We start from the raw sequence: 24,541 nt of genomic DNA, 5'->3' as shown, positions 1-24,541 counted from the left end.
CGGGTCTCACCGATATACAGGAAGCCACTGTTAAGTTGTTATGGAGTGCTATTGTGAAAGCATTTTAATTTGAAATATGGGTTTATGAAAGGAAAACTTAATGTTTTGTCCATAGTTTAATGTTGCATTAATCTAAAGGGGAAGTGTAATGTGTGGATCTTATTTCTTTTAGAGCAACCACCCCTCTAGTATTACGCATTGATCTGTTGTCTACGCGTGCACGCTGTCCACTCTTGCTGTAATGTGAACACACCAGTTAAAGCTATCTCCCGTGTGCGTGCTTTTATCTGATATGTAGTTGTGCAGACACACTATCCAATGATTTGGCCTCCACAGTTGCCTGTGGCAATGAATTCCAGATTCACCAGCCTCTGGCTAAAGAAATTCTCCCTCATCTTTGCTCTATAGGGTGTCTTTCTATTGAGGCTGTGTCCCCCATTCCAAGGCATGGGTTAGGTTAACGGGGCAGCACGAACTTGTGTGGCAGGAAGGTTCAGCATTGTGATGTTTCTTTAAAAAACTTAGCTCTAGCTGGCATTGAGTTACCTGAAGCTAAGACTGTTAAACAACAGGAATATTGAAAAATACTGAGGCACTATACAACGCTGAACAAATACATGGTAGATGCTGTGTAATATGGCTAGATATGAAGTTATTTTGGTAGCTAAGTTAAATGTAAGGTTATTTTAAAGACCATGGAAAGGCTGATAATGGAAGTGACCTTGGTCGCTGAAAGCAACAAACACGACATTGGCTTTGGTCCCTTACTCCAAGCGGCTTACTGGAGAAGGGATGTGGCTATAGCCAATTGGACTGATCGCTGGGATGGTGCGTATGCTTCAAACTGCCCCATCCATTACTGAAGCAATTATGAAGGCAAACCAGTGGCTCCATTTCATTAGGAATCTGAGATATGCCTCCAGATTCTCACAATTCTCTACAGATGCACAATGGAGAGCATTTTTACTGGGTGCATACCAATCAGAAAAAGCTGCAGTTGTAAACTCAGCCAGCTCCATCGATGGAGCTGTCCTCCCCATCCAGGACATGCCCTCTTCTCATTACTACCATCAGGGAGGAGGTACAGGAGTCCGACAACCTCTTCCCCTCTATCAGGTTTCTGAAGACACAAATTAATGAACACTACCCATTTTTGCCTGCTTATTTTATGTATTTTTCTAGCATATATTGCACCATGTACTGCTGCCACTAACAAATTTAACAATGTACAATGGCCATGACAATAAACCTAATTCTGAGATTGGGCTGTCTAGACTTGAATTTTAAGTGAGTTGTGATCCAATTTAAACTGTGTAGTGATGTTGCAAGTTTTCAAACTAAATTGGTTCTCTAAGGTATCTGGGTAATTTGTTCTGGATTGGTCACCTGTGGTTACGGGTTGATTTTCCCCTCTCCAGTGGGAAGTTTGCCCTGTTGAATGTATCCTACAGTCCTGCTGTTATCACCACCTAGAACAGATTATACTTTGGCTGGGTTATGCTATTAGCGATAATCCCCATGATGTGAAATTACTTTTTTTATTCTGTTCTGTCAGGTCATTGACCTGAAACACTATCTCCTCGTGAATGCATTTGCAGGGTGGCAATACATCTTTACTAAAGGATGATAATAATGAATGCATTCACCTTTCCTCGCAAGACTGAAGGATAAGTGGCAATTACAGTTCAAAAATCAGCTGTGGTGATGGTTCATATTTCACTGACATATAATTTTTGTTTCAGCAATACAAAAAATGATTACAAGTTATAATACAGCACTAACTGGCCTATACAGGACTGTCCCTGTGCAGTATTTCTGAATACAATAGATGACTCAATGCGTAATTTACAATGCAATCCCATTTCACCCCTCAAGGGGCACTGGGGTGTGAATTTCAGCATCTTTAAACTGGACATGATCTAGTCACACACCCAGCAGGAATATCAACAAAGGGGAATCTACAGTCAATATTTCATGTTGAGATCCTTCATCAGGACTGTCAATTCCCCTCCATAGATGCTGCCTGACCTGCTGAGTTCCTCCAGCTTTGTGTTGCTGTGGATTTCCAGCAGCTGCAGAATCTCTTCTGGAAGGAGGGAGTAGGTTGGTGGCTGTTTCATTATCACAGCCCTGTCTCAAATGTTCGATGATTTTGCCCACCAAGGCACCTACAATCACAAACATAGCTCTTTTAAACATGTTTATTGGAGAATTTATCTACCCTAGCATTCAGGGTCAACATGATACATAAAATCAATAAAAAATGTCTAAGCCATTTGGAATGATGCAGATAAGGTGGGATTGTGTACTCCTGGAATGATTCACTCATAGATCCAATCATGGGCACAGTTCTTGTAGTCCACTAACTCCTCTGGTTTGAACCACAAACAGATCTCCTTCTGTGCACTTGGAACAGAGTCACTCCCATGGATGATGTTTCTGTAGAGAACAGAGCACATTACTGTTAGAACATCAAAAAGTTTCAATGAACAGACCATTCAGCCCAACAACACTTGCCAAATTCCTAGTCATGGTGTGTTGAAATAATTATCAAGTTTTTGGAAGTTTCAACTACACAACTTGCTGTGTAAAGAAATGCTTGCTGATGTTGAAAGGAAATTGCAGACTAGCACCTGGAATCCACCATTGATTATGAAGGCCTCTCTCATTCCACATCTTCTTGGGTGTTCTCACCCTTCTCCAAACTCTCTCCAGTGCCTTCACAAAATATGGAGACCAAAATTGTAGTGTTCAAGATGTGGCATCAAGTGCATTATACGGCTCAAGATCATCTCTAGACATGAACTCCACTAAGTGCATTATACGGCTGAAGAACATCTCTAGACGTGAACTCCACTAAGTGCATTATACGGCTGAAGATCATCTCTAGACATGAACTCCACTAAGTGCATTATACGGCTGTAGAACATCTCTAGACGTGAACTCCACTAAGTGCATTCTACGGCTCAAGAACATCTCTAGACGTGAACTCCACTAAGTGCATTCTACGGCTCAAGAACATCTCTAGACGTGAACTCCACTAAGTGCATTCTACGGCTCAAGAACATCTCTAGACGTGAACTCCACTAAGTGCATTCTACGGCTGAAGAACATCTCTAGACGTGAACTCCACTAAGTGCATTATATGGCTCAAGAACATCTCTAGACATGAACTCCACTAAGTGCATTATACGGCTGAAGAACATCTCTAGACGTGAACTCCACTAAATGCATTATACGGCTGAAGAACATCTCTAGACGTGAACTCCACTGTGCATTATGCCCAGCATTCTACCAGTGCATGTTGACAGTGATGAGTCTAATAGGACGCCCAAATCCTTCCACAGTGCACTTTCTGACTCAAGACCCCTCACTGTATATTTATGTCTAATAGTTCCAATCCCTGTATGTAGTATTTTACATCTTACATTAAATTTCATCTGCTAACTGTATTGATCCTGCCCATCCTAATTTTGTGTCACCCAGTTGCACAATTCATTGTTTCCAGTTGTAGGCAAACCTGCAAGTGTTTGTCCAAAATCTCTGTTCAAGTTAAAAAAAACACAGCACAGTAGCGTAACTCTTTACAGAGCCAGTAACCCAGGTTCAATTCCCACTGATGCCTGTAAGAAGTTTGTATGCGCATTTCCTCCTGGTGCTCTGCTTTTCTCCCACATTCCGAAGGTCGAAGCTCAAACCTCAAAGTAAATTTATTATTGAAATACACGTCATGTACAACTGAGATTCATTTTCTAGCCTGCATACTCAATAAATCTTTCTTTGAATAACCATAGTAAAGTCAATGAAAGATGACACCAACTGAGCAAACACCCAATATGTCAAGACAAACTGCAAATGTTAGGTTACTCAGATAGGTGTAATTGGGCAGCATGGGCTCATTGGGTCCAAGGGCCTGTTACCCTGTTGCATCTCTAAAACACAGCACAGGTATGAATTAGGCAGTTCCTGGGGTGTGTCAGTGAAGCAAGAGTGGCAACGTTCAGCCTCAACACAAAATGCTGGAGGAACTCAGGTCAGGCAGGCAGCATCTATGGAAATGAATACAGTTGGGTTGAAACACCTCTTCAGGATTGGAAAGGGAGGGGACAGAAGCTAGAACAAGAGAAGGGCAATTGGAATGGCCCCCTTCTTCCAATCCCATTACCTTCAACCCTTCTTTCCCCACCTCCCTCTGAACCCCCTTCCCCTATGGTCCACCACTCTCAGCTAATCCTTCCACTTCAGCCCTTTACCTTTAACACAAGTCACCTCCCAGCTTGTACTCCCCCCCTTCATTTTCAATCCCGATGAACGGGCGTGGCACAAAACATCGACTGTTCCTTTGGTATGGCATGATTTCCAGAGACTGCAGAATCTCTTGTGTTTATTCTCAAGTATCAAGAACTTGCCTTTAGGAGGACAAGGAGACAGCCTTTTCAGTGGGTTTCCCCAACACCAGTGATAAAAAGACGTAAAGGACACTGCCAGAATCACCGGAACAGCCGATGTTCACCACTGACTTCCCTCATTTCCAGACTGTCAAAACCCACCTGCCAATCTGGATACAGAAGTCTCCACGGATGGTGCCAGGCTTGGAGTCGGCAGGGTTGGTTTCACCCAGCATCACCCTGGCAGTCTTCACCACATTCAGACCTTCCCACACCTGCAGCACAGGGACAGAGGAGGTGAGAGAATCCTGACCAACCGCACAACCCCCCATTCACCGAGGGACAGGTCACACTCACACACCTTTCCACAGGGCAGCAGACTGGCAGAATATCAAAAACCGGGAACAGTGAAGGCCCTTCAGCCCAACGGTGTGCCAACCCTTTAAACAACCTCACCCTTCCTCCATTTGTCATTCATCCACAAATCCGTCCAAGACCCTCTAAGGTATCAGCCTCTACCTCCACTCCTGGCAGGGCATTCCACGCACCCACCACTCTTTAAAAAAAACACCTCCCTACCCCTTGGAACCTCCTATAGTTTCCTCCAATCACCTATGCCTACTCAAAGACTATTCTTTGTGACAGGAATGGAATGGGAATCGGTTTGCTACTGTCACATGTCAGTGAAGCTTCTCTTACATGCTGTTCATACAGATCAGATCATTACAGTGCATTGAGGCAGAACAAGGTGAACACTAACAGAACAGAATAAAGTGTAAACTGTGGGAAGAAAGGAATTGTAAGGGTTTTGGTCCAAGGACCAAAGAGGGAGAGGTGGTAATAGGAGAGACTGGAGTCAGAGGGATGGACCGAGGAGGGTACAAAATGATAGGCAGGTTAGTAGCTGTGGCAGTGAGTGGATTTATAGTAAACAGTGGATGGATCTAGTAAAGGGAGAGAAGGGTCAGAGATAGCCCAGAGGAATCTGAGAGCTGGGTGCAAGACTAAAGATAAAATTGGAGAAGTGCATGAATGCAGGCATCACCGTGACTGGAAAAAGTTTCAAACAGACTTTTCCACGCAGCCAAGATGGGCATAGCTGAGGCTCTTGTTACCTACTAACCCCCAGGTCATCTGAATCCTCGCCTCAGTCTACCCCACCTCAGACCCCTGTCTGACTCATCTCTCCCGATCTAAAATGTTGGCAATTCTCCCCCCAGCAGATTGTCTGTTGCACCAGATTCCGGCATCTGCTGTCTCTTGATGCTTCAATACACCAAACACCCCTCACCACACGGACAGGAGGCAACACCACATTTCGTCGGCCCCCAAAGATCACAACTTTAGGCAGCTCTGACTCACCATGGCAACAACAGGTCCAGAGCTCATGTACTTGACCAGCTTGCGGTAAAACGGTTTATCTGAAAGCTCCTCGTAGTGTTTTTCAAGTAGGGAAGGAGATGCCTAGAGTGAGAGAGAAAGCAATGGACAATCATGTTCAAAAATTAGTCAGAATGACAAAAACAATGCAGAGGGAGCTTCACTGTGCTTTTGACCCATGCTATCCCTGCCTTGGGAGTGAAAAATGGGTTAACATCTGCAAACAGAAACATTCTTGCTGTCATCCTGCACTATTCCCGCACAGCATTCCTCTGATCTGGTGCAATTTAACAGGAGGAATGATCAAGCAGTCTGGGTATTGGAATTGGTTTATTGTCACATGGTGCCACAGTAGCGCGACACTATGACAGCTAGGGGGTTCAATTCTAGCGCTGTCTCTGTATGTCCTCCCTGTGGAATGTGCGGGTCTCCCCCCCCCCCCCAGGTGCTCCGGTTGCCTCCCACAGTCCAAAAAAATTCTGGGTAGGTTAATTGGTCATTGTTAATTCTCCCGTGATTAGGCTCGGGATAACCGAGAGGTTGCTGGTGCGGTACAGTTCAAAGGACCAACTCTACGCTGCGCTGCTAAATAAATATATACAATACAGTGAAAAGCTGGTCTTGCATATTGTTAACAGATCAATTCAGGAGTTGTATACAAACCTCCAAACAGTAGGCAGGATGTCAGCTACAATTTACAACGCGAGATACCAAAGGCATGTTACAATAGCCATGGGAGATTTCAATACACAGGTAGATTGGGAAAAAAAATCAGGATGGTGCTGGATATCAAGCGAGAATTTATAGATCATCTATGAGACAGCTTTTGGAGTGAGCCCACTAGGGGATCAGCTATTCTGAATTGCGTGTTGTGTAGAGAACTAGAAATAATTAGGAGTTTAAACAGTAAAGAAACCCTTAAGAGATAGTGCTCATATGATCAAATTCACCCTGCAGTTTGAGAAAGTGAAGCTAAAATCAAACATTACAGTGGAGCAAAGGTTATTACAGAGGCATGTGTGAGGAACTGGCCAAAGTAGATTGGAAGGGAACACTAACAGGGATGATGATGGCAATGACTGGAGTTTCTGGGAGTACTTCAGAAGGTGCAGAATAGATGAAGCAGTTTTCTAAAGGCAGGTTGATGCAACTGTGGCAGGCAAGGGAAGTTAAAGACAGCAAAATCAAAAAAGAGATGACATACAACATAGCAAAAATTAGCAGGAAGTTAGAGGATTGAGAAGCTTTTAAAAACCAACAGTAGGCAACAACAAAAAAAAGCCAAAAAGGAGAGAAAAGATGAAATACGAAGTTAAGCTAACCAATAATATAAAAGTAGATACAAAACCTTTTACGCGCCTCCCCCAGAAGAATAAAAGAGGTGAGGATAGATGGCAGTGTGGAGGATCAGAGGGATCTTGGGGTCCGAGTCCATAGGACACTCAAAGCTGCTGCATAGGTTGACTCTGTGGTTAAGAAAGCATACGGTGCATTGGCCTTCATTATTCACGGGATTGAGTTTAAGAGCTGAGAGGTAATGTTACAGCTGTATAAGAAGGACCCTGGTCAGATCCCACGGAGTGCTGTGCTCAGTTCTGGTCACCTCACTACAGGAAGGATGTGGAAATCATAGAAAGGGTGCAGAGGAGATTTACAAGGATGTTGCCTGGATTGGGGAGCATGCCTTATGAAAATAGGTTGAGTGGAACTCGGCTTTTTCTCCTAGGAGCAACAGAGGATGAGAGGTGACCTGATAGAGGTGTACAAGATGATAAGCAGAATTGATTGTGTGGATAGTCAGAGGCTTTTCCCCCAGGGCTGAAATGGCTAGCACGAGAGGGCACAGGGTTAAGGTGCTTGGAAGTAGGTACAGAGGAGATGTCAGGAGCCAGTTTTTAAAAAAAACACAGAGTGGTGAGTGCGTGGAATGGGCTGCCAGCGGCGGTGGTGGAGGCGGATATGATAGGGTCTTTTAAGAGACTCCTGGACAGCGAAGACTGATGCAAAGTATTTATTCAGTTCACCTGCTGTTTTGTTGCCCACATTACTACATCATTTTCCAGTGGTCCAATATCCACTCTCGCCTCTTTTACACTATGGATCTGAAGAAACTTTTGGTAAGCTCTAATATTACTGGCTAGCTTACTTTTGTATTCCATCTTTACCTTCTTAATGACTTTAGTTACATTCCGTTGGTTTTTAAAAGCTTCCCAATTCTCCAACTTCCCACTAATCTTTGCTCTCTTGCTTTTATGTTGGCTTTCATTTCTCGTTAGCAATGGCTGTGTCATCTTTCCTTTAGAATCCTTCTTCCTCTTTTTGATGTGTATATCCTGTGCCTTCTGAATTGCTTCCACAAATTCCAACCATTGCTGCTGTTGTTACCATCCCTGCCAGTGTTCTTTTCCAATCAATCCTGGGAAACCCCTCTCTCATGTCCCTTTAATCTCCTCTACGCCACGGTAAAACTGATACATCTGACTTTCGCTTCTCATCAGATTTCAGTCATGTTATGATCACTGTCCCCCAAGGGTTCTTTTACTTAAGCTCTCTAATCAATCCTGGTGCATTACGTGACACCTAATCTAGAAGATTGGCAGACTGACAGGAAACAAAGAGTGGGACTTTTATTTGGTGACAGTGGTGTTCTACAGGGGTTGGCAGAGTTTAGAATGGGGGGGGGGAAGAGAGAATTTCATTGAAGCCTATTGAATATAGAGAGGGTGTGGAGAGGATGTTCCTATAAAGGGGGAGTCTAGGGGCAGTGTCAGAATAGAGGGCTGTGGAGGCCAAGTCATTGTGCATATTTAAATCAGAGGTCAACGGGTTCTGGATTAGTAACAGCATCAAAGGTTATGGGATGACGACAGCAGAATAGGGTTGAGAGGGACAAATGGCAGAACCAACTCCGAGAGCCGTTTCAGATTGTACAAGGCAGGGTGATATTCAAGGTCGTGCTTCCTGACAAAGTAACAGCCAAGGCAATTGCTCAGAATCACACACCTGGAGAAACTTCATGGCAACCAGTTTAAACCCCTTCTGTTCAAAGCGTTTGATGATATCTCCAACAATTCCTCGCTGGACGCCATCTGGCTTCACAGCAATGAAGGTGCGTTCCAGGTTGGCAGCCATGTTTCTAGAAAATTAAACATGTACATGAGAAGGCCATTTCTTCACTACAACACAGCATTCTAACCAGAATCCCACCAGGGCCACTGGGAATTCATTTCCATTAAAAAAATACTTAATTCACAGCCATCACGGTTGGGGAGAAATCCCGCTAGGGACAGGGGGCATCTCACCTGTAGGCTCCTCCCCAGCCAGATCACAGCGGTCCTGGTCGTGACCAGAGCCCGGGATGGATTAACAACTGAAACCAAGAGTGCTCTATGCCCAGCCTGAACTCTGTATTTCCTAGATCAGGTGATGGGTGCTACAGAAACGAGGCGGTCACTGTGATACTATTACAGCTCGGGGCACCGGAGTTCAGGGTATGTCCTCCTTGTGAAATTGTTTCTACCACCCAGGCGGGTGTAGAACAGGGTGTTGGGTCAAGGTCTACTCGAACCTCATCTCTGACAATTTTCCAACACCCGCAGCAACAAGAGCTCGTCGCTGAATCACGCTCGGCAAGATGCTGGAAATCTGAAAGAACTGAGATGATGCAAGCAGCCGGCAGGTCGGCCAACGCCGATGCTGCTGACCCTTTGTCTCCGGGTGCGGACTGCGGCGGGGCCGGTAGGGCCGAGGAGAAATCACCGGGTGGGGATGGGGAGGACAGGGCAGGGGAGGGAGGAGGAGAAAGAGGAGGAGGGAGGGAGGAGGAATAGATGAGAAGAAGCCGCCGCCTTTACCTGAATCCGCCGCGGCTTCGAACCGGCTGAGAGCGCGGCGCCGCCCGCACCGGCTTAAATAGCAGCTGACCGGAAACTGGCGCTGCCACGGCGACGGCTGGGGGTAGGGGAAAGAAGTGAAGAGAAAGAACCATAGTTAACGAGACAAGTCGATCTATAATCATATTTTTCTTCATAATTTATGAGGGTTTATAACAGATTCCCCATATATCTGAACAGTGAACTTCTCTCGGATTTATTTTACGGAACGGATCTGTTCCGCCACCCCCCAGCGCTCCCGGTGGGTGCTTCCCGAGCGCCCTCTGACCCGGAAGGACACGCCGGCTTCATGCGCTCGCCTGCGGCCCAGCATCGGCCCCAGAACCGCGGAGTTTCCTGAGCGTCGCTTTGGCTGCCAGCCGTAGGATGTCCGCCAGGCCCAAGAAGCGCCGTGCGGAGCGGCAGGTGGAGGAGGCGGAGCGGCAGAAGAACCTGAAGCGGCTGCAGGTGATGGGGGAGCAGCCGGACGAGGAGCGGCGACTGGAGGAACTGCTGTTCGGCGGCGAGGAGGCGCTGCTGGAGAGGCTGCAGGTGAGCCCTGGGTCCGGGTACTCGGCAGGGGTTGGTGCTGGTGGGGTGGCCACCGGATCAGGCAATAAATAGTCTTTGGGAAGTAGAGCACAGAAACATCTTTCCTCTAGTTAGCGATCAAAGCTGCGGACAATACTCCAAATTAGACTCGCCAGTGTCTTAGACAACTCCAACATAACATCACACACAAAATGCACGTGTTCTACCAGCATTTTGTGTGTTGTTGTTTGAATTTCCAGCATCTGCAGATTTGCTCCAACATAACATCCCATCTCCTGGACTCAATGCAAGGCCAACGTACCGACAGCTTTCTTTATCTACATACCTGACGCCAGTTTCACTGGATTCCCGGATCCCTTTGTCCTACCACACTCCTCAGTGTGCAAGACCCACTCTGGTTGGTCCTACCACAGCGTAACACCTCGCACTTGTCGGCATCTGCCATTTCCATCCCATTTTTCCTGCTGATGCAGATCCCTCTGCAAGCCACGATAGCCTTCCTCACTGTCCACTACACCCCCGAACTTGGTGTCATTCGCAAATTTGTTGATCCAGTTAAATCACATTATCATCCAGATCATTGATATAGATGCCAAATCCCAGCACCGATCCCTGCGGTACTCCACTAGTCACAAGCCTGCAGTCAGAGAGGCAACCCACTACTACCACTCTCTGGCTTGTCCCACAAAGCCAAAGTCTAATCCAATTTACTACCTCATCCTGAATGTCGAGCCACTGAACCTTCTTGACCAGCCTCCCTTGTGGGACCTTGTCAAATGCTTTGCTAAAGTCCATGTAGGCGACAGCCACTACATTGTTTTCGTCCACTTTCCTGGTGACTCCTTAAGATTGGTTAGACATGACCTACCAAACATGAAGCCAGGCTGACTATTCTTGTATTGCTATATTTCTACACTATTCTTGGTTGGTGGACTGTAATGAAACCCAATTTCCCTCGGGATCAATAATGTCTGTCTGTCTGTTGACCAGACCACGTCCATCCAAATACTTATATATCTGGTTCCTCAGAACAGCTTCCAACTACTTTCCCACAAATGATGTCAGACTCACCAGCCTATAATTTCCTGGTTTCTGTTGAGAGCCTTTTTTAAACAGCAGAACAACATTGGAACACGTACAACACGCTGAAGGAACTCAGCAGGTCACCTCTCTCATGATTCTGCCTTTTTCTACTACCCATAGTGCTTTCCCCTTACATTCCTTCTTCACCTTTCCTGCCTATCCCCTCCCTGCTTCCCCTCCCCCACCCCTTGATCTTTCCCCTTACTGGTTTGTCGCTTGGTACCTTCCACTCTCCCCCCACCTTCTTTATAGGGCCCCTGCCCCTCCCTCTTCAGTCCTGATGAAGGGTCTCTGCCCGAAACGTTAACTGCTCGTTTCCACGGATGCTGCCTGACCTGCTGGGTTCCTCCAGCGTGTTGTACGTGTTGCTTTGACCCCAGCATCTGCAGTGTACTTTGTGTTTAGAACAACATTGGATATCCTCCAATCCTCTGGTATCTCTCCTGTTGCTAAAATGTTTTAAATACCTCTGCAACAATACTGGGGATTTATCCACCCTAATTTGCCTCAAGACAGCAAACACTACCTCCTCTGTAATCTGTACAGGGTCCACGGCCTCGCTACTGCTTTGCCTCACTTCTGTAGACTCTGTGTCCATCTTCTGAGTAAGTACAGATGCAAAAAAATATTTAGGACCTGCCCCATGTCTTTTGGCTTCACACATGAATTACCATCCTGATCTTCCAGAGGACCAATTCTGACTCTTGCAATCCTTTTGATCTTAATGTGTCTGTGGAATCCCTTAGGATTCTCCTTCACCATGCCTTTTTCTATCCCTCTGCTTTCTTCCTTATGTGTCTCTTGTATTTCTTGTACTCCACAAGCACCCCATTTGTTCCTACCTGCCTACTCCTGCTGTGCATCTCCTTTTTTTTCCCTCTTAACCAGGGCCTCAATATCTTTTGAAGCCCAAAGTTCCCTACACTTGTTATCTTTACCTTTTATCCTGACAGGCACATACAAGTTTGTACTCTCAAAATTTCACTTTTGAAGGCTTCCCTCTTGCCAAGTACACCTTTGCCAGAAAACAGCCTGTCCCAATCCACACTTGTCATTTCTGATACTTTCAAAATTGGCCTTTTTCCAATTTAGAATCACAACCCGCATACCAGACCAATCTTTGAAACTAGTGGCAATATAGTCACTGGATGCAAAGTGTTCCCCCCACACAAAATTCTGTCACTTGCCCTGTCTCATTCCCGAATAGCAGATCCAGTATCACACACTGTATGTACTGATGAAGGAAACTTTCCTGAACACATTTGACAAACTCTTTCCCAGTATGGGATTCCCAACCATTATGTGGAAAGTTAAAATCACCTGTTATAACAACCTTGTGTTTCTGCGATATAGCTACAAATTTGTTCCTGTAATTCCTGCGGACTGTTCAGTGGCCCCATTAATGAGGTCGTACCTTTCTTATTTCTCAGTTCCACCCATTATGCCTCACTGACAGTTCTCCAGTCTGTCTTGATTGAGCACTGCTGTGACATTTTCCGACTAGTAACGTGACCCCTTTTCCTTTAATCGTTCCTGCTCTACCACTTCGAAAGCAATGGAACCCCGGAATATTGAGCTGCCAGTCCTGCCCCTCCTGCAACCTAGTCTCACTAATGGCTACAATATCATAATTCCAAGCATTGATCCATGCCCTGACCTCTTCCACCTTTCCTAGGATACTTCTTGCATTGAAATATATGCAGCTCAGCTCATGATCACTGATCACACCATGCTCAACCTTTAGATTTCTGATTTTGCTTTGAGGTCCTACCAAGATCTGTCTCCACAACCTCTCCACCAGCTGTTCTGGCACTCTGGTTGCCATCCCCCTGCAATTCTTGTTTAAACCCCACTGTGCAGCACTAGCAAACGGCCCCGCTAGGATATCAGTCTCCCTCCAATTCAGGTGCAAACCGTCTCATCTGTACAGGTCCCACCTTCGCTGGAAGAGAGCCGAAAGATCCAAAAATCTTATGCCCTCCCTTCTACACCAACTCCTTAGCCCCATGTTGAACTATATAATCTTCCTAGTTCCGGCCTGACTATCACATGGCATAGATAGCAATCCTGGGATCACAACTCTGGAGGCCCTATGCACCCAACTCCCTGAACTCCCTTTGCAGGACCTGGTCACACTTTCCACCCATGTCATTGGTACCGACATGGACCATGACTTCTGGCTGTTCATCCTCCCACTTAAGAATGCTGAGGGCTCAATCTGAGATATTCTGGACCCTGGTACCCGGACGTAAAATACCATCTGGGAATCTCGTTCTTGTCCACAGAACCTCCCTTCTGTTCCCTTTACTAATGAACCCCCTATCACCACAGCATGCCTCTTCTCCCCCCTTCCCTTCTGAGTTAAAGAGGCAGACTCAGTGCCAGAGACACTGTGACTCTCCTCTGTTAGGTCATCCCCCAACAGTATCCAAAGTGATGTACCTGTTGTTGAGGGGGATGTCCACAGGGGTACTCTGCACTGGCTCCTTAACCCCTTTCCCCTTACTGACTGTCACCCCGTTTCCTGCGTCCTGCACCTTGGGTATAACTCCTATCTATCAACTCCTCAGCTTCCTGACTGATCCAGAGTTCATCCAGTTCCAACTCCCAGCTCCTTAACACAGATTGTTAGAAGCTGCAGCTGGGTGCCCTTTTTGCAGTTGTAGTTGTCAGGGACACTGGAGCTCGTTCTGTTTTCCCACATCCCACAAGATGAGTCTTCCACTACCCTCTCCTCTCCTAGCTGAGCAGATATAAAGAAGGGAGAATATAAACTCTGGGGGGAGGGGGGAACTCCAAATACATTTTTTTTCCCTCCCCTTAGTGAGACCTATAAAGAGCTAAAGCCTCAGAATCTCCACTTGAACTCTGTCCACTCCAATGATGGGTGCTGCCCCTGCCCCTGCCTTACTTTAATTTGTTCATGTCGATCAGTCCCAAACGTGGATTGGCTGCTGCTCAAAGGTGCTGAATGGTGTTGGTGTTTCTTGGGCAGCGTGGGTTTTGCTTAACTTACCCCTCTCCCCTCACTCTATTTACCCCTCCACCTCCCTTTCCCCTCTGCAGAGAGGTTGGGACTTTATCCTATCCCTCCGAGCTTTGGAGACTGATCGGTGTTTTTAAAATGATGTGGGGTAGGGGTAGGGTCAATGTGCACAGTCCTTTTCTCAGGCTTGGGGAATTGAGAACTAGAGGCTTGATGTTTGAGGGCAGAGATTTAATGCAAACCTAGGCGGCAACTCCCACACAAGTACACTGCTCCCTATATGTGATGAGCTGCCAGAGGAAGTGGTTGAGGCAGGTACACTGACAACATTTAAAAGGTTCTTGAGATCGGTAGGAAATATTTATGGAAAGATTGCTAGCCTCGATGGGAATCCTGGTTAGCTAAAAGTCCTGTTTCTTTGCTCTGCCTCCCTCTCCCTCTCAGCCAACACAAAGGAAGGATCGGGACCAAACCTTGCTGGATGAATCCTCCAGTGACTCGGAAGTGGAAAATGAAGCCAGGTCCGATTTCCCTCCACGCAAGAGAGCAGCATGGGTGGATGAGGAGGACGGAGCAGACGATGAGTAAGTGGGCTGTGTGGGTGACATCCGGGAAAGCTGATGCCATCTCCAGATATGTCCCTCCGCGCACCCCTATCCCTGTCCTGGCATTCATTCACCCACCTTCCACTTCACACAGCCCCATCCTATGCACTGTGTGATTTTTCCCACCCTTCCACGTGGAAAAATGATTGCCTTGTACCCATTCTGGTTTCTATGTCCGTGATGTGGCCTCCTCCATAGTCGTCATTATGTGCCGTGCAAAGTTCCCTCTAGTTTGTAATGACCAGTGTGTAAAAACTCTGTGCTGTGCAACGTTTTGCCCAGTGACGACAACATCGTTTCTTAAATAAAAATCGTATAAATAAGCCAGTTTTAAAATCTGCAGATAAATTGTCACAAACTCCACACTGTCAACACACCAGAAACCGCAAAAAGAAATGTGATTGTGTACAATCGTGAAATATACTTATGAGGTAGAGGGTGACAATCTTTTGTGCACAGTTTAAGTTCCTCAGGCGCGCACACCTTAGAGGGAACATTGGTGCCATGTCTAATGATCATGGTCTTTCAGTGACCATGATTGTTCTAGGCAAATATTTCTACAGAAGTGGTTTGCCATTGCCTTCTTCTGGGCAATGTCAGGTCATTATCAATACTCTTCAGAGATTGTCTGCCTGGCATCAGTGGTCACATAACCAGGACTCGAGATGGGCACCAGCTGCTCGTATAACCTTCCATCACCTGCTCCCATGGCTTCACGTGACCCTGATCAGTGGGGGGGGGTTGCCAAGCAGGTGCTACATCTTGCCCAGGGGTGACCTGCAGGCTAGTGGAGGGAAGGAGTGCCTTACACTTCGTATGGTAGAGATGTGTCTCCGCCCTGCCACTCTTCCTCCATATTAGGCAACCAAATGTAGATTGGTGCTCATTTTGTAGAATGTGTCCACGAGTGACATTCATCTTCCTTTCTCCTGCCTCTTTCCTCCTCCTAATCTTTGGCTTCCAAAAAAGTTTCAAAAACTCTGTAAGTGTTGAGTTTATTATTATTGACGTGCGCAGGTATCCACAGGTGCCGGCACAACACATCGTATTTTTGACTGAAGTCAATGCTGTCCTTCGATTGTCCCATTAATTTCAGTATAATTTGGATGTTTCAGAAGTTTTTCCTTTGGCTCAATTCATCAACCAAGGTGCCTACCTGAGCTGGTCCCATTTGCTTGTAATTTGCCCAGGCTAGTTCTTCCTATCTATGACCTGTCTGAATGTCTTTAACACATTGTAACTGTGTGTTGAAACTGACTACTAGCATTTAATTTTTATTTGGAAAGCAGTCAGCTGTGGACACTGTAAATCTGAAATAAAAAGAACTTGCTGTAAATATTCAGCAGATGTGAAGGAAGAAACGGGATTAATGTTTCATCTGGAGATCCTGCTGCTGTGTGTTTCCAGCTTGACCATCCAGGCCATGCCCTCTTTTCACTACTACCATTGGGCAGGAGTCTTAAGTCGCACACCACCAAGGTCAGGAACAGTTATTACCCTTCAACCATCAGGCTCGTGAACCAGCGTGGATAACTTCATTCACCTCAACACTGAACTGATTCCACAACCCACAGACTCACTTTGAAGGACTCAACAAGTCGTGTTCTCAGCATTACTTTATTTAGTTTGTCATCTTTTGCACACTGCTTGTTTGTTAGTCTTTGCTTATATAGTTTCTTCATTATATTCCATTGTATTTCTTTTTATGCAAAGTCTGTTGCATTTTTAAAATTCCTGTAAGTGCCTGCAAGAAAATAACTCTTAAGGTAGAACGTACATACAATACTTTGATAATAAATTTACCTTGAACGTTTTCTGTTTAAATGCAGATTTTACTTTTCCTCCCCGATTTCATTGGTTTTGTTCTGTTTACACTCCTCCCAGAAATTTTGTTCCTCTTTGGCCTTTACTGTCTTTCATACAGCACCAACTCTGTACATTTCCTGTAGTCTGCATCCTATCACATCCTTTCATCCGTCCACTCCATTACTTAGTGATTGTTCCATCTTTAACTTTTCCTTGTTCTGGTGTAAACAAGGATTTTGCAGGGGCAGTATGTGGTTTGCTGGCCTTGCAGAAATGCTGGATAAACATTAAACCACAGCTGGGTTAGCAACACACACAAAATGCAGGTCAGGCAGCATTTATGGAAAAGAGTAAACAGTTTCAACCTGAGAGCCTTCATCAGGACTGTTTGTGGCACTACCAGTTAAAGCTAATAAACTAACCACTGGACTTGAAGAGGGTGATGATATTAGAGGTAATGAGAACTCCCCTTACCTTAAAGCCATGTCCTCTTGTACTGAGCAGTGGTGCCCTGGGGAAGAGGCGCTGGCTGTCCACTCTGTCTATTCCTTTTAATATCTTGTACACCTCTATCATGTCTCCTCTCATCCTCCTCCTCTACAAAGAGTAAAGCCCTAGCTCCCTTAATCTCTGATCATAATCCATACTTTCTAAACCAGGCAGCATCCTGGTAAATCTCCTCTGTACCCTTTCCAATGCTCCCACATCCTTCCTATAGTGAGGCGACCAGAACTGGACACAGTACTCCAAGTGCGGCCTAACTAGAGTTTTATAGAGCTGCATCATTACATCGCGTCTCTTAAACTCTATCCCTCGACTTATGAAAGCTAACACCCCATAAGCTTTCTTAACTACCCTATCAACTTGTGAGGTAACTTTCAGGGATCTGTGGACATGTACCCCCAGATCCCTCTAATCCTCCACACTACCAAGTATCCTGCCATTTACTTTGTACTCTGCCTTGGAGTTTGTCCTTCCAAAGTGCACCACCTCACACTTCTCCGGGTTGAACTCCAACTGCCACTTCTCAGCCCACTTCTGCATCCTATCAATGTCTCTCTGCAATCTTCGACTCTACAATCAATCCTCTACACTATCTACAACACCATCAACCTTTGTTTTGTCTGCAAACTTGCCAACCCACCCTTCTACCCCTACATCCAGGTCGTTAATAAAAATCACAAAAAGTAGAGGTCCCAGAACAGATCCTTGTGGGACACCACTAGTCACAACCCTCCAATCTGAATGTACTCCCTCCACCACGACCCTCTGCCTTCTGCAGGCAAGCCAATTCTGAATCCACCTGGCCAAACTTCCCTGGATCCCATGCCTTCTGACTTTCTGAATAAGCCTACCGTGTGGAACCTTGTCAAATGCCTTACTAAAATCCATGTAGATCACATCCACTGCACTACCCTCATCTATATGCCTGGTCACCTCCTCAAAGAACTCTATCAGGCTTGTTAGGCACGATCTGCCCTTCACAAAGCCATGCTGACTGTCCCTGATCAGACCACGATTCTCTAAATGCCCATAGATCCTATCTCTAAGAATCTTTTCCAACAGCTTTCCCACCACAGACGTAAGGCTCACTGGTCTATAATTACCTGGACTATCCCTACTACCTTTTTTGAACAAGGAGACAACATTCGCCTCCCTCCAATCCTCCGGTACCATTCCCGTGGACAACGAGGACATAAAGATCCTAACCAGAGGTTCAGCAATCTCTTCCCTTGCCTCGTGGAGCAGCCTGGGGAATATTCCATCAGGCCCTGGGGACTTATCCATCCTAATGTATTTTAACAACTCCAACACCTTCTCTCCCTTAATATCAACATGCTCCAGAACATCAACCTCACTCATATTGTCCTCACCGTCATCAAGTTCCCTCTCATTGGTGAATACCGAAGAGAAAATTCATAAAGTAACAGTGCTGCTATCCCTTAAAGGAATATTCAAACTTTTATGTGTTGTGTTTACCTGAATCATATTTGATCTAGGCAAGCTTATTTATTGGAAAAGGTCTTCTCATCATTATTCCCCATGCATCATTGAGTTATATTGCTGTTAGGTTGAATTCACAGTAATGGCTAACCCATTACAGGCCTAAGGAGAGAGGGTTACATATAAAAAAAGAAAATTAAACTAAATAAGTAGTGCAAAAAGAGGGGGAAAAAACACCGAGGAAGTGTTTATGGTTTTAATGTCCATTCAGAAATCTGACGGCAGAGGGGAAGAAACTGTTCCTAAAACATTGCGTGTGTGTCTTCAGGCTCCTGTACCTCCTCCCTGATGGTCCCCTAGGCAACGGGTGGTACGACGAAGTTGGACCGAAGGACGTGTTTCAGTGCTGTCTGACTCCATATAACATTTTTGTTTCTTTACAGTGTAGAAATGACACATCGGTTCCGGAAAAATCTAGTGAAAAGCAGCACGGAGAAGACCCTCACCATGCGAAAGCTCCAGCAGAGATTAAAAGAGCAGTATGTACAGTAATTTCCTCTCCAGACACAGATTCTCTGCTTATGTTCTTTCATTTCCAACACTATTCTTTTTGAGCAATACACACAAAATGCTGGAGGATCTCAGCAGGTCAGGCAGCATCCGTGGAGGGGAATAAACAATCAACGTTTCGGGCCGAGACCCTTCATCAGCTGGAAAGGAAGGGGGCAGAAGCCAGAATAAAAAGGTAGAGGGGAGGGGGAGGAATACGAGCTGGGTGCTGATAGGTGAGACCGGGTGAGGGGGAAGGTGGGTGGGTGGGGGAGAGGGGATGAGGTGAGGAGCTGGGTGGTGATGGGTGAGACCAGGTGAGGGGGAAGGTGGGTGGGTGGGGGGAGGAGGGATGAGGTGAGAAGCTGGGTGGTGATGGGTGAGACCAGGTGAGGGGGAAGGTGGGTGGATGGGGGAGAGGGGATGAGGTGAGGAGCTGGGTGGTGATGGGTGAGACCAGGTGAGGGGGAAGGTGGGTGGGTAGGGGAGAGGGGATGAGGTGAGGAGCTGGGTGGTGATGGGTGAGACCAGGTGAGGGGGAAAGAGGGTGGGTGGGGGAGAGGGGATGAGGTGAGGAGCTGGGTGGTGATGGGTGAGACCAGGTGAGGGGGAAGGTGTGTGGGTGGGGGAGAGGGGATGAGGTGAGGAGCTGGGTGGTGATGGGTGAGACCAGGTGAGGGGGAAGGTGGGTGGGGGAGAGGGGATGAGGTGAGGAGCTGGGTGGTGATGGGTGAGACCAGGTGAGGGAGAAGGTGGGTGGGTAGGGGAGGAGGGATGAGGTGAGTAGCTGGGTGGTGATAGGTGAGACCAGGTGAGGGGGAAGGTGGGTGGGGGGGAGGAGGGATGAGGTGAGGAGCTGGGTGGTGATGGGTGAGACCAGGTGAGGGGGAAGGTGGGTGGGGGGGAGGAGGGATGAGGTGAGGAGCTGGGTGGTGATGGGTGAGACCAGGTGAGGGGGAAGGTGGGTAGGTGGGGGAGAGGGGATGAGGTGAGGAGCTGGGTGGTGATGGGTGAGACCAGGTGAGGGGGAAGGTGGGTAGATGGGGGAGGAGGGAAGGAGTAAGAAGGTGGAAGAGGTAAAGGGTTGAAGAAGAAGATATCTGACAGGTAGGGAAAGTGACCCATGGAAGAAAGGGAAGCAGGAGGGGACCCAGAGGGAAATTATGGGCAGATGAGGAGAAGAGAATGGCTGAGGGGGGAAACATGAATGGAGAATAGAGAAAGAGAGAAGGATGGGGGTGAGGGAGAAGAAATTACCAAAGGTTAGAGGAATTGGCATTCATGCTGTTCACAGAGTATGAGGTGCTGCTTGTCCAACCTGACAGTGACCTTATCCTGACCACGGAGAAGGCCGTGGACAACACATTGGATTAGGAAATTAAACTGAAATGGGTAGCCCCTGGGACAACCTGCTTTTTATTGCTTGATAAAACGGTCCCCATTTTGTTGGGTCTCAGTAACGTAGAGGAGACTGCACTGGGAGCACAAGGTTCAGTAGATGACCCTGACAGACTTTCACGTGAAGTGTTGCCTCTCCTGGAAAGACTTTTTGGGCCCTGAATGATGATGAGGGAGGAGATGTAGGGGCAGGTATAGCACTTGTCACACTTGCATTTCAGGCCAAAGTCCTTCATTAGAATCAGGATGCAGAATGAAGTGTTCCAGTTACAGAGAAAGTGCAGTGCAGGTAAACAGTAAGGTGCAAAATCATTATCAGGTAGATTGTGAGGTAAGGGCCTATCTTATACTAGGCACCATTGAGTAGTCTTGTTTACAGCGGGGTGGAAGCTGTTGTTGAGCCTGGTGGGATGTGCTTTCAGGCATTTGTAACTTCTGCCTGATGGAAGAGGGGAGAAGAGAGAATGCCTGGGGTGTGTTGGGTATTTGATGACGCTGGCTGTTTTACCGGGGCAGCAAGAAGGATGGGAGGCTCAGTAAATAATGTATCCAATGCATTTCAGTGTCATTGCCCCAAGTTGAGGACCAAATTTAATTTCTGACTGCTTGTAGAGCAGTTTGTCAACTATTCATTAAAGACATCTGCAAAACTTTGTTTTTTTTCTTGATGGGGTCGGGGGAGGGAACTGACTGCAAACCCGGCTCATCCGGGCACAGTAGAAGTGGTACACTTGGGAGGAAGTTGGCAGAGATTCCTGTTCCACATCTTCTCCTGAGAGCCTGTGAGCAGGAACGGAAATCGCTGGATTGGGTTAGCCTGTGATAACACCCAGGATGAGGCTGAAATGCCAGGGGGCGAGAGCATTGATCTGAGCACAGTCAAGATTTAAAAGACAAATTCTACGGGGATGTAGCGAAGGAAGTTGAATAGTTTGATGTCGCTGTTGTCATGGTGCAGACACGGCATCTAGTCTACATCAGACTTCTTTCAATGTAATTGGTTGAGGGGTGATTGCTGGCCAGGACCTTGCTCTTCATAGGACGTTATGCAGAATTAGGCCATTTGGCCCATCAAGTCTTTCACTATTCCATCATGGCTGATTTATTTTCCTCTCAACTCCATTCTCCTGCCTTCTCCCCATAACCTTGGATGCCCTGACTAATCAAGAACCTATCAACCTCCACTTTAAATACATGCAATGACTTGGCCTCCACAGCTGTCTGTGGCAATGAATTCCACAGATTCACCACCCTAAAGAAATTCTTGTCTCTGTCCTAAATGGATGTCCCTCTAATCTGAGGTGGTATTCTTTGGTTCTAGACTCCCCTAACTGGACACATCCTCTGCACGTCCACTCTGCCTGGGCTTTTCAGTATTTAGGTGCTGAGAGGTTGGATGTCCTGTATGCTGCCAAGTAGATGGGTACACCCCAAAACAGAGTCACATTCACACACTTCTTGAAATCTCAGAGTGGCACAGCAGTGCAGCCAACGACCTGGATAAAATTCAACCGCTGTCCGGAAGGAGTTGTACGTTCTCTCTGTGACCACGTGGCTTTCCTCCCATGTTCCAAAGATGTACGGGTTTGGGTTAGTGAGTTGTGGGCATGCAATGTTGGCACTGAAAGCATGGTGACACTTACGGGCTGCCCCCAGCACATCCTCGGACTGTTGGTCATTGATGCAGTGCACTGTATGTTTTGATGTACAGCTGACAAATTAGGATAATCTTTAAAATCTCCTTAAACTGGATATAACTCAATCTGCTTTATTTGTAGGTTCCAGACTGCAATGGGTGGGACACCATCCTGGGCAGAGAGGAAGGTTAAAAACAAAAGAAAGGACAAGGAAGACTCAGCCGAAGGTAATTTATTGTCGGATTGGTCTCTTTCCTATCTCTGTGCAGCCAAGAAAACCAACAAAACTTTATCTACAATATTACTGAAGCTCACACTGAGCTGCTGGCTCGAATTGAACTGAAATGTTTCCAGAGTGAGTGCTGTGTGAGTTATGTGCTGGAGTAGAATTATGGAGCTTCAAAAGTTTGTATCCAGTAAGACATACAACCAAAATTGAACCACGTGCTAGTACCCAATCCGAGTGTGCGGAGGTAAATCTGCCTAGATTAGGCTGTTCTCAAAAACAGAGTGAACATGCAAGAAGGGGACTAGTGAGGGAGGTCAGCTCAACAACTCTGGAGGAGTTACAAGCTTCAGTGGCTGAGATGGGAGAGGCTGTGTATACAACAACTGTTGTCCAGCTGCTTCACCGGTCACAGCTTTATGGGAGAGTGGCAAAGAGAAAGCCACTGTTGACCCGGGTGGGGGGGGGGGGGGGGGGGGTAACTGACATGAAATCTGGGCTGGAATTTGCCAGAAGGCTTATGGGATACTCTGAAGTCAGCTGAAAGAAGGTTCTATGGTCTGATGAAACCAAAATTGAGCTTTCATCATCAAAAACATAACATGTGAAACAACTATGTGAAGCATGGTGGTGGCTGCATCATGCTGTGGGGATGCTTCACTGCAGCAGGCCCTGGAAGGCTTGTGAAGGGAGAGGGTAAAATGAATGCAGCAAAACACAGGGAAATCCTGGAGGAAAATCTGATGCAGTCTGCAAGAGAACTGAGACTTGGAAGAAGATTTGAAACCTTCCGGCCCTTTGAGCCATGTAGTTCCCCCCGGTTAATCCTAGCCTAATCACGGGACAATTCACAATGATCAATTAACCTACCAACAAGTAGATCTTTGGACAGTGGGAGGAAACCGGAGCACCTGGAGGAAATCCATACAGATCACGGGGAGAATGTACAAACTCCTTCAGGGCAGTGGCAGGAAATGAACCCAGGTTGCTGGAACTGGTGCTAACCAGTACGATACCATGCCACCAACGTGCTTCAGGTTGGAGTTTGGTGGTTCGTTCTTTGGCTTTAGATCCAGAAGGTCAAATTGCTGGGAGAGAATCACAGGTTGGAATCTAATGGAGGTTTTTTTGTCTTGGATTTTGAATGCTAGTGAAGCTTTTGGTGTATTGGCCTTCATAAATCAGAACAATCAGAGTTGTGATGTTATGCTGACATGTAAAATATTGGTGAGGCCTAAGTTGGAGTATTGTGTGCACCTACCAGCAGGAAGATTGAAAGGGAGCAGGGAAACGTTACAAGGATGTTGCCAGGACTTGAGGACCTGAGTTACAGGGAAAGATTGAATAGGTTAGGGCTTTATTCCCTAGAGCACAGGAGAATGAGGGGAGATTTGATACAGGGTATACAAAATTACAAGGGGTAAAGTTAGGGCAAATGCAAGCCAGCTCTTTCCACTGAGGTGGGTGAGACTAGAGCTGGAGGTCATGGTTAAGAGCAAAGTATTTAAGGGGAACCTGAGGGAGATCATCTTTACTCAGAGGGTGGTGAGACTGGAACGAGTGGAAGTGGTGGATGCAGAGTCGATTTCAGTGTTTCGAGAGAGATTTGTGTAAGTATGTGGATGGGAGGGGTGTGGGACCAGGCATAATAACAGATCAGTGACTAGATGGGCTGAAGGGACTGTCTGTGCTGAAGTGCCCTATGATTCCAAGTTTGATGGAAGTATTGGTGTGAAGATATCTTAAAGTGGTGTTTGAATGAATAGCCTTGTATGTTTTGTGATATACCCACTGAATTATACATTTTTATCCTTTAGAAAGTGATGATGATGATGACTTGCTACGAAAAACTGGCAACTTTGTATCTGCCTCCTCTGTTCTTCCTAAGGATATATTACAGGTGAGACTGATGGGCCTGTGGAACAGATCTGTCTGTGTCTGAGGAGGAGTGATGGGATTTTTGCATTTGAGAGGTCAGCGTAGTTCTCTCACCTCCTCACAGCCTCTGAACTACCGGCGTTTAGGCCGTAAGACATCAAAGCAGATTTCGGTCATTTGACTCGTCAAGTTGGCTCCACCATTCCTTAAGAGGAGTGTTTCAGGGCTCTGGGCCTG

The 24,541-nt window shown here is 46.5% G+C and overlaps 2 protein-coding genes across 2 annotated transcripts; one reads left to right on the top strand and one right to left on the bottom strand.

Annotated features, from left to right (window-relative positions):
* Nucleotides 1–2,187: 2,187 nt before the first annotated feature.
* LOC140714833 (nucleoside diphosphate kinase) lies at nt 2,188–9,719 on the bottom strand. Its single transcript, XM_073026478.1, has 5 exons — nt 9,623–9,719; nt 8,772–8,904; nt 5,751–5,852; nt 4,551–4,663; nt 2,188–2,439 (listed from the first exon to the last, which is right to left on the bottom strand). The coding sequence occupies exons 2-5, from the start codon at nt 8,898–8,900 to the stop codon at nt 2,322–2,324; spliced, it is 462 nt and encodes a 153-aa protein (XP_072882579.1). The 5' UTR covers nt 8,901–8,904; nt 9,623–9,719; the 3' UTR covers nt 2,188–2,321.
* Nucleotides 9,720–9,920: 201 nt separating this feature from the next.
* utp18 (UTP18 small subunit processome component) lies at nt 9,921–24,485 on the top strand. Its single transcript, XM_073026545.1, has 6 exons — nt 9,921–10,192; nt 14,706–14,845; nt 19,060–19,155; nt 22,342–22,427; nt 24,244–24,326; nt 24,429–24,485. The coding sequence occupies exons 1-6, from the start codon at nt 10,028–10,030 to the stop codon at nt 24,483–24,485; spliced, it is 627 nt and encodes a 208-aa protein (XP_072882646.1). The 5' UTR covers nt 9,921–10,027.
* The last annotated feature ends 56 nt before the right edge of the window (nt 24,486–24,541 follow it).

The sequence above is a fragment of the Hemitrygon akajei genome, chromosome 22 (genome assembly GCF_048418815.1).
Source record: "Hemitrygon akajei chromosome 22, sHemAka1.3, whole genome shotgun sequence".
In the NCBI taxonomy this organism is placed as follows: Eukaryota; Metazoa; Chordata; class Chondrichthyes; order Myliobatiformes; family Dasyatidae; genus Hemitrygon; species Hemitrygon akajei.
The sequence above is the reverse complement of the archived record's forward strand: the minus strand, read 5'-3'. Positions and strand labels throughout refer to the sequence as shown.

Excerpts from the sequence above, each read along its gene's own strand:
- LOC140714833 (XM_073026478.1), bottom strand. The coding sequence starts at position 8,900 with ATGGCTGCCAACCTGGAACGCACCTTCATTGCTGTGAAGCCAGATGGC. Across the intron at positions 4,664-5,750 it reads CTGGACCTGTTGTTGCCATG|GTGTGGGAAGGTCTGAATGT; the intron begins GTGAGTCAGAGC and ends CCTGTGCTGCAG. Across the intron at positions 2,440-4,550 it reads TTCTGTATCCAGATTGGCAG|AAACATCATCCATGGGAGTG; the intron begins GTGGGTTTTGAC and ends TGTTCTCTACAG.
- utp18 (XM_073026545.1), top strand. The coding sequence starts at position 10,028 with ATGTCCGCCAGGCCCAAGAAGCGCCGTGCGGAGCGGCAGGTGGAGGAG. Across the intron at positions 10,193-14,705 it reads CGCTGCTGGAGAGGCTGCAG|CCAACACAAAGGAAGGATCG; the intron begins GTGAGCCCTGGG and ends TCTCCCTCTCAG. Across the intron at positions 19,156-22,341 it reads CAGCAGAGATTAAAAGAGCA|GTTCCAGACTGCAATGGGTG; the intron begins GTATGTACAGTA and ends CTTTATTTGTAG.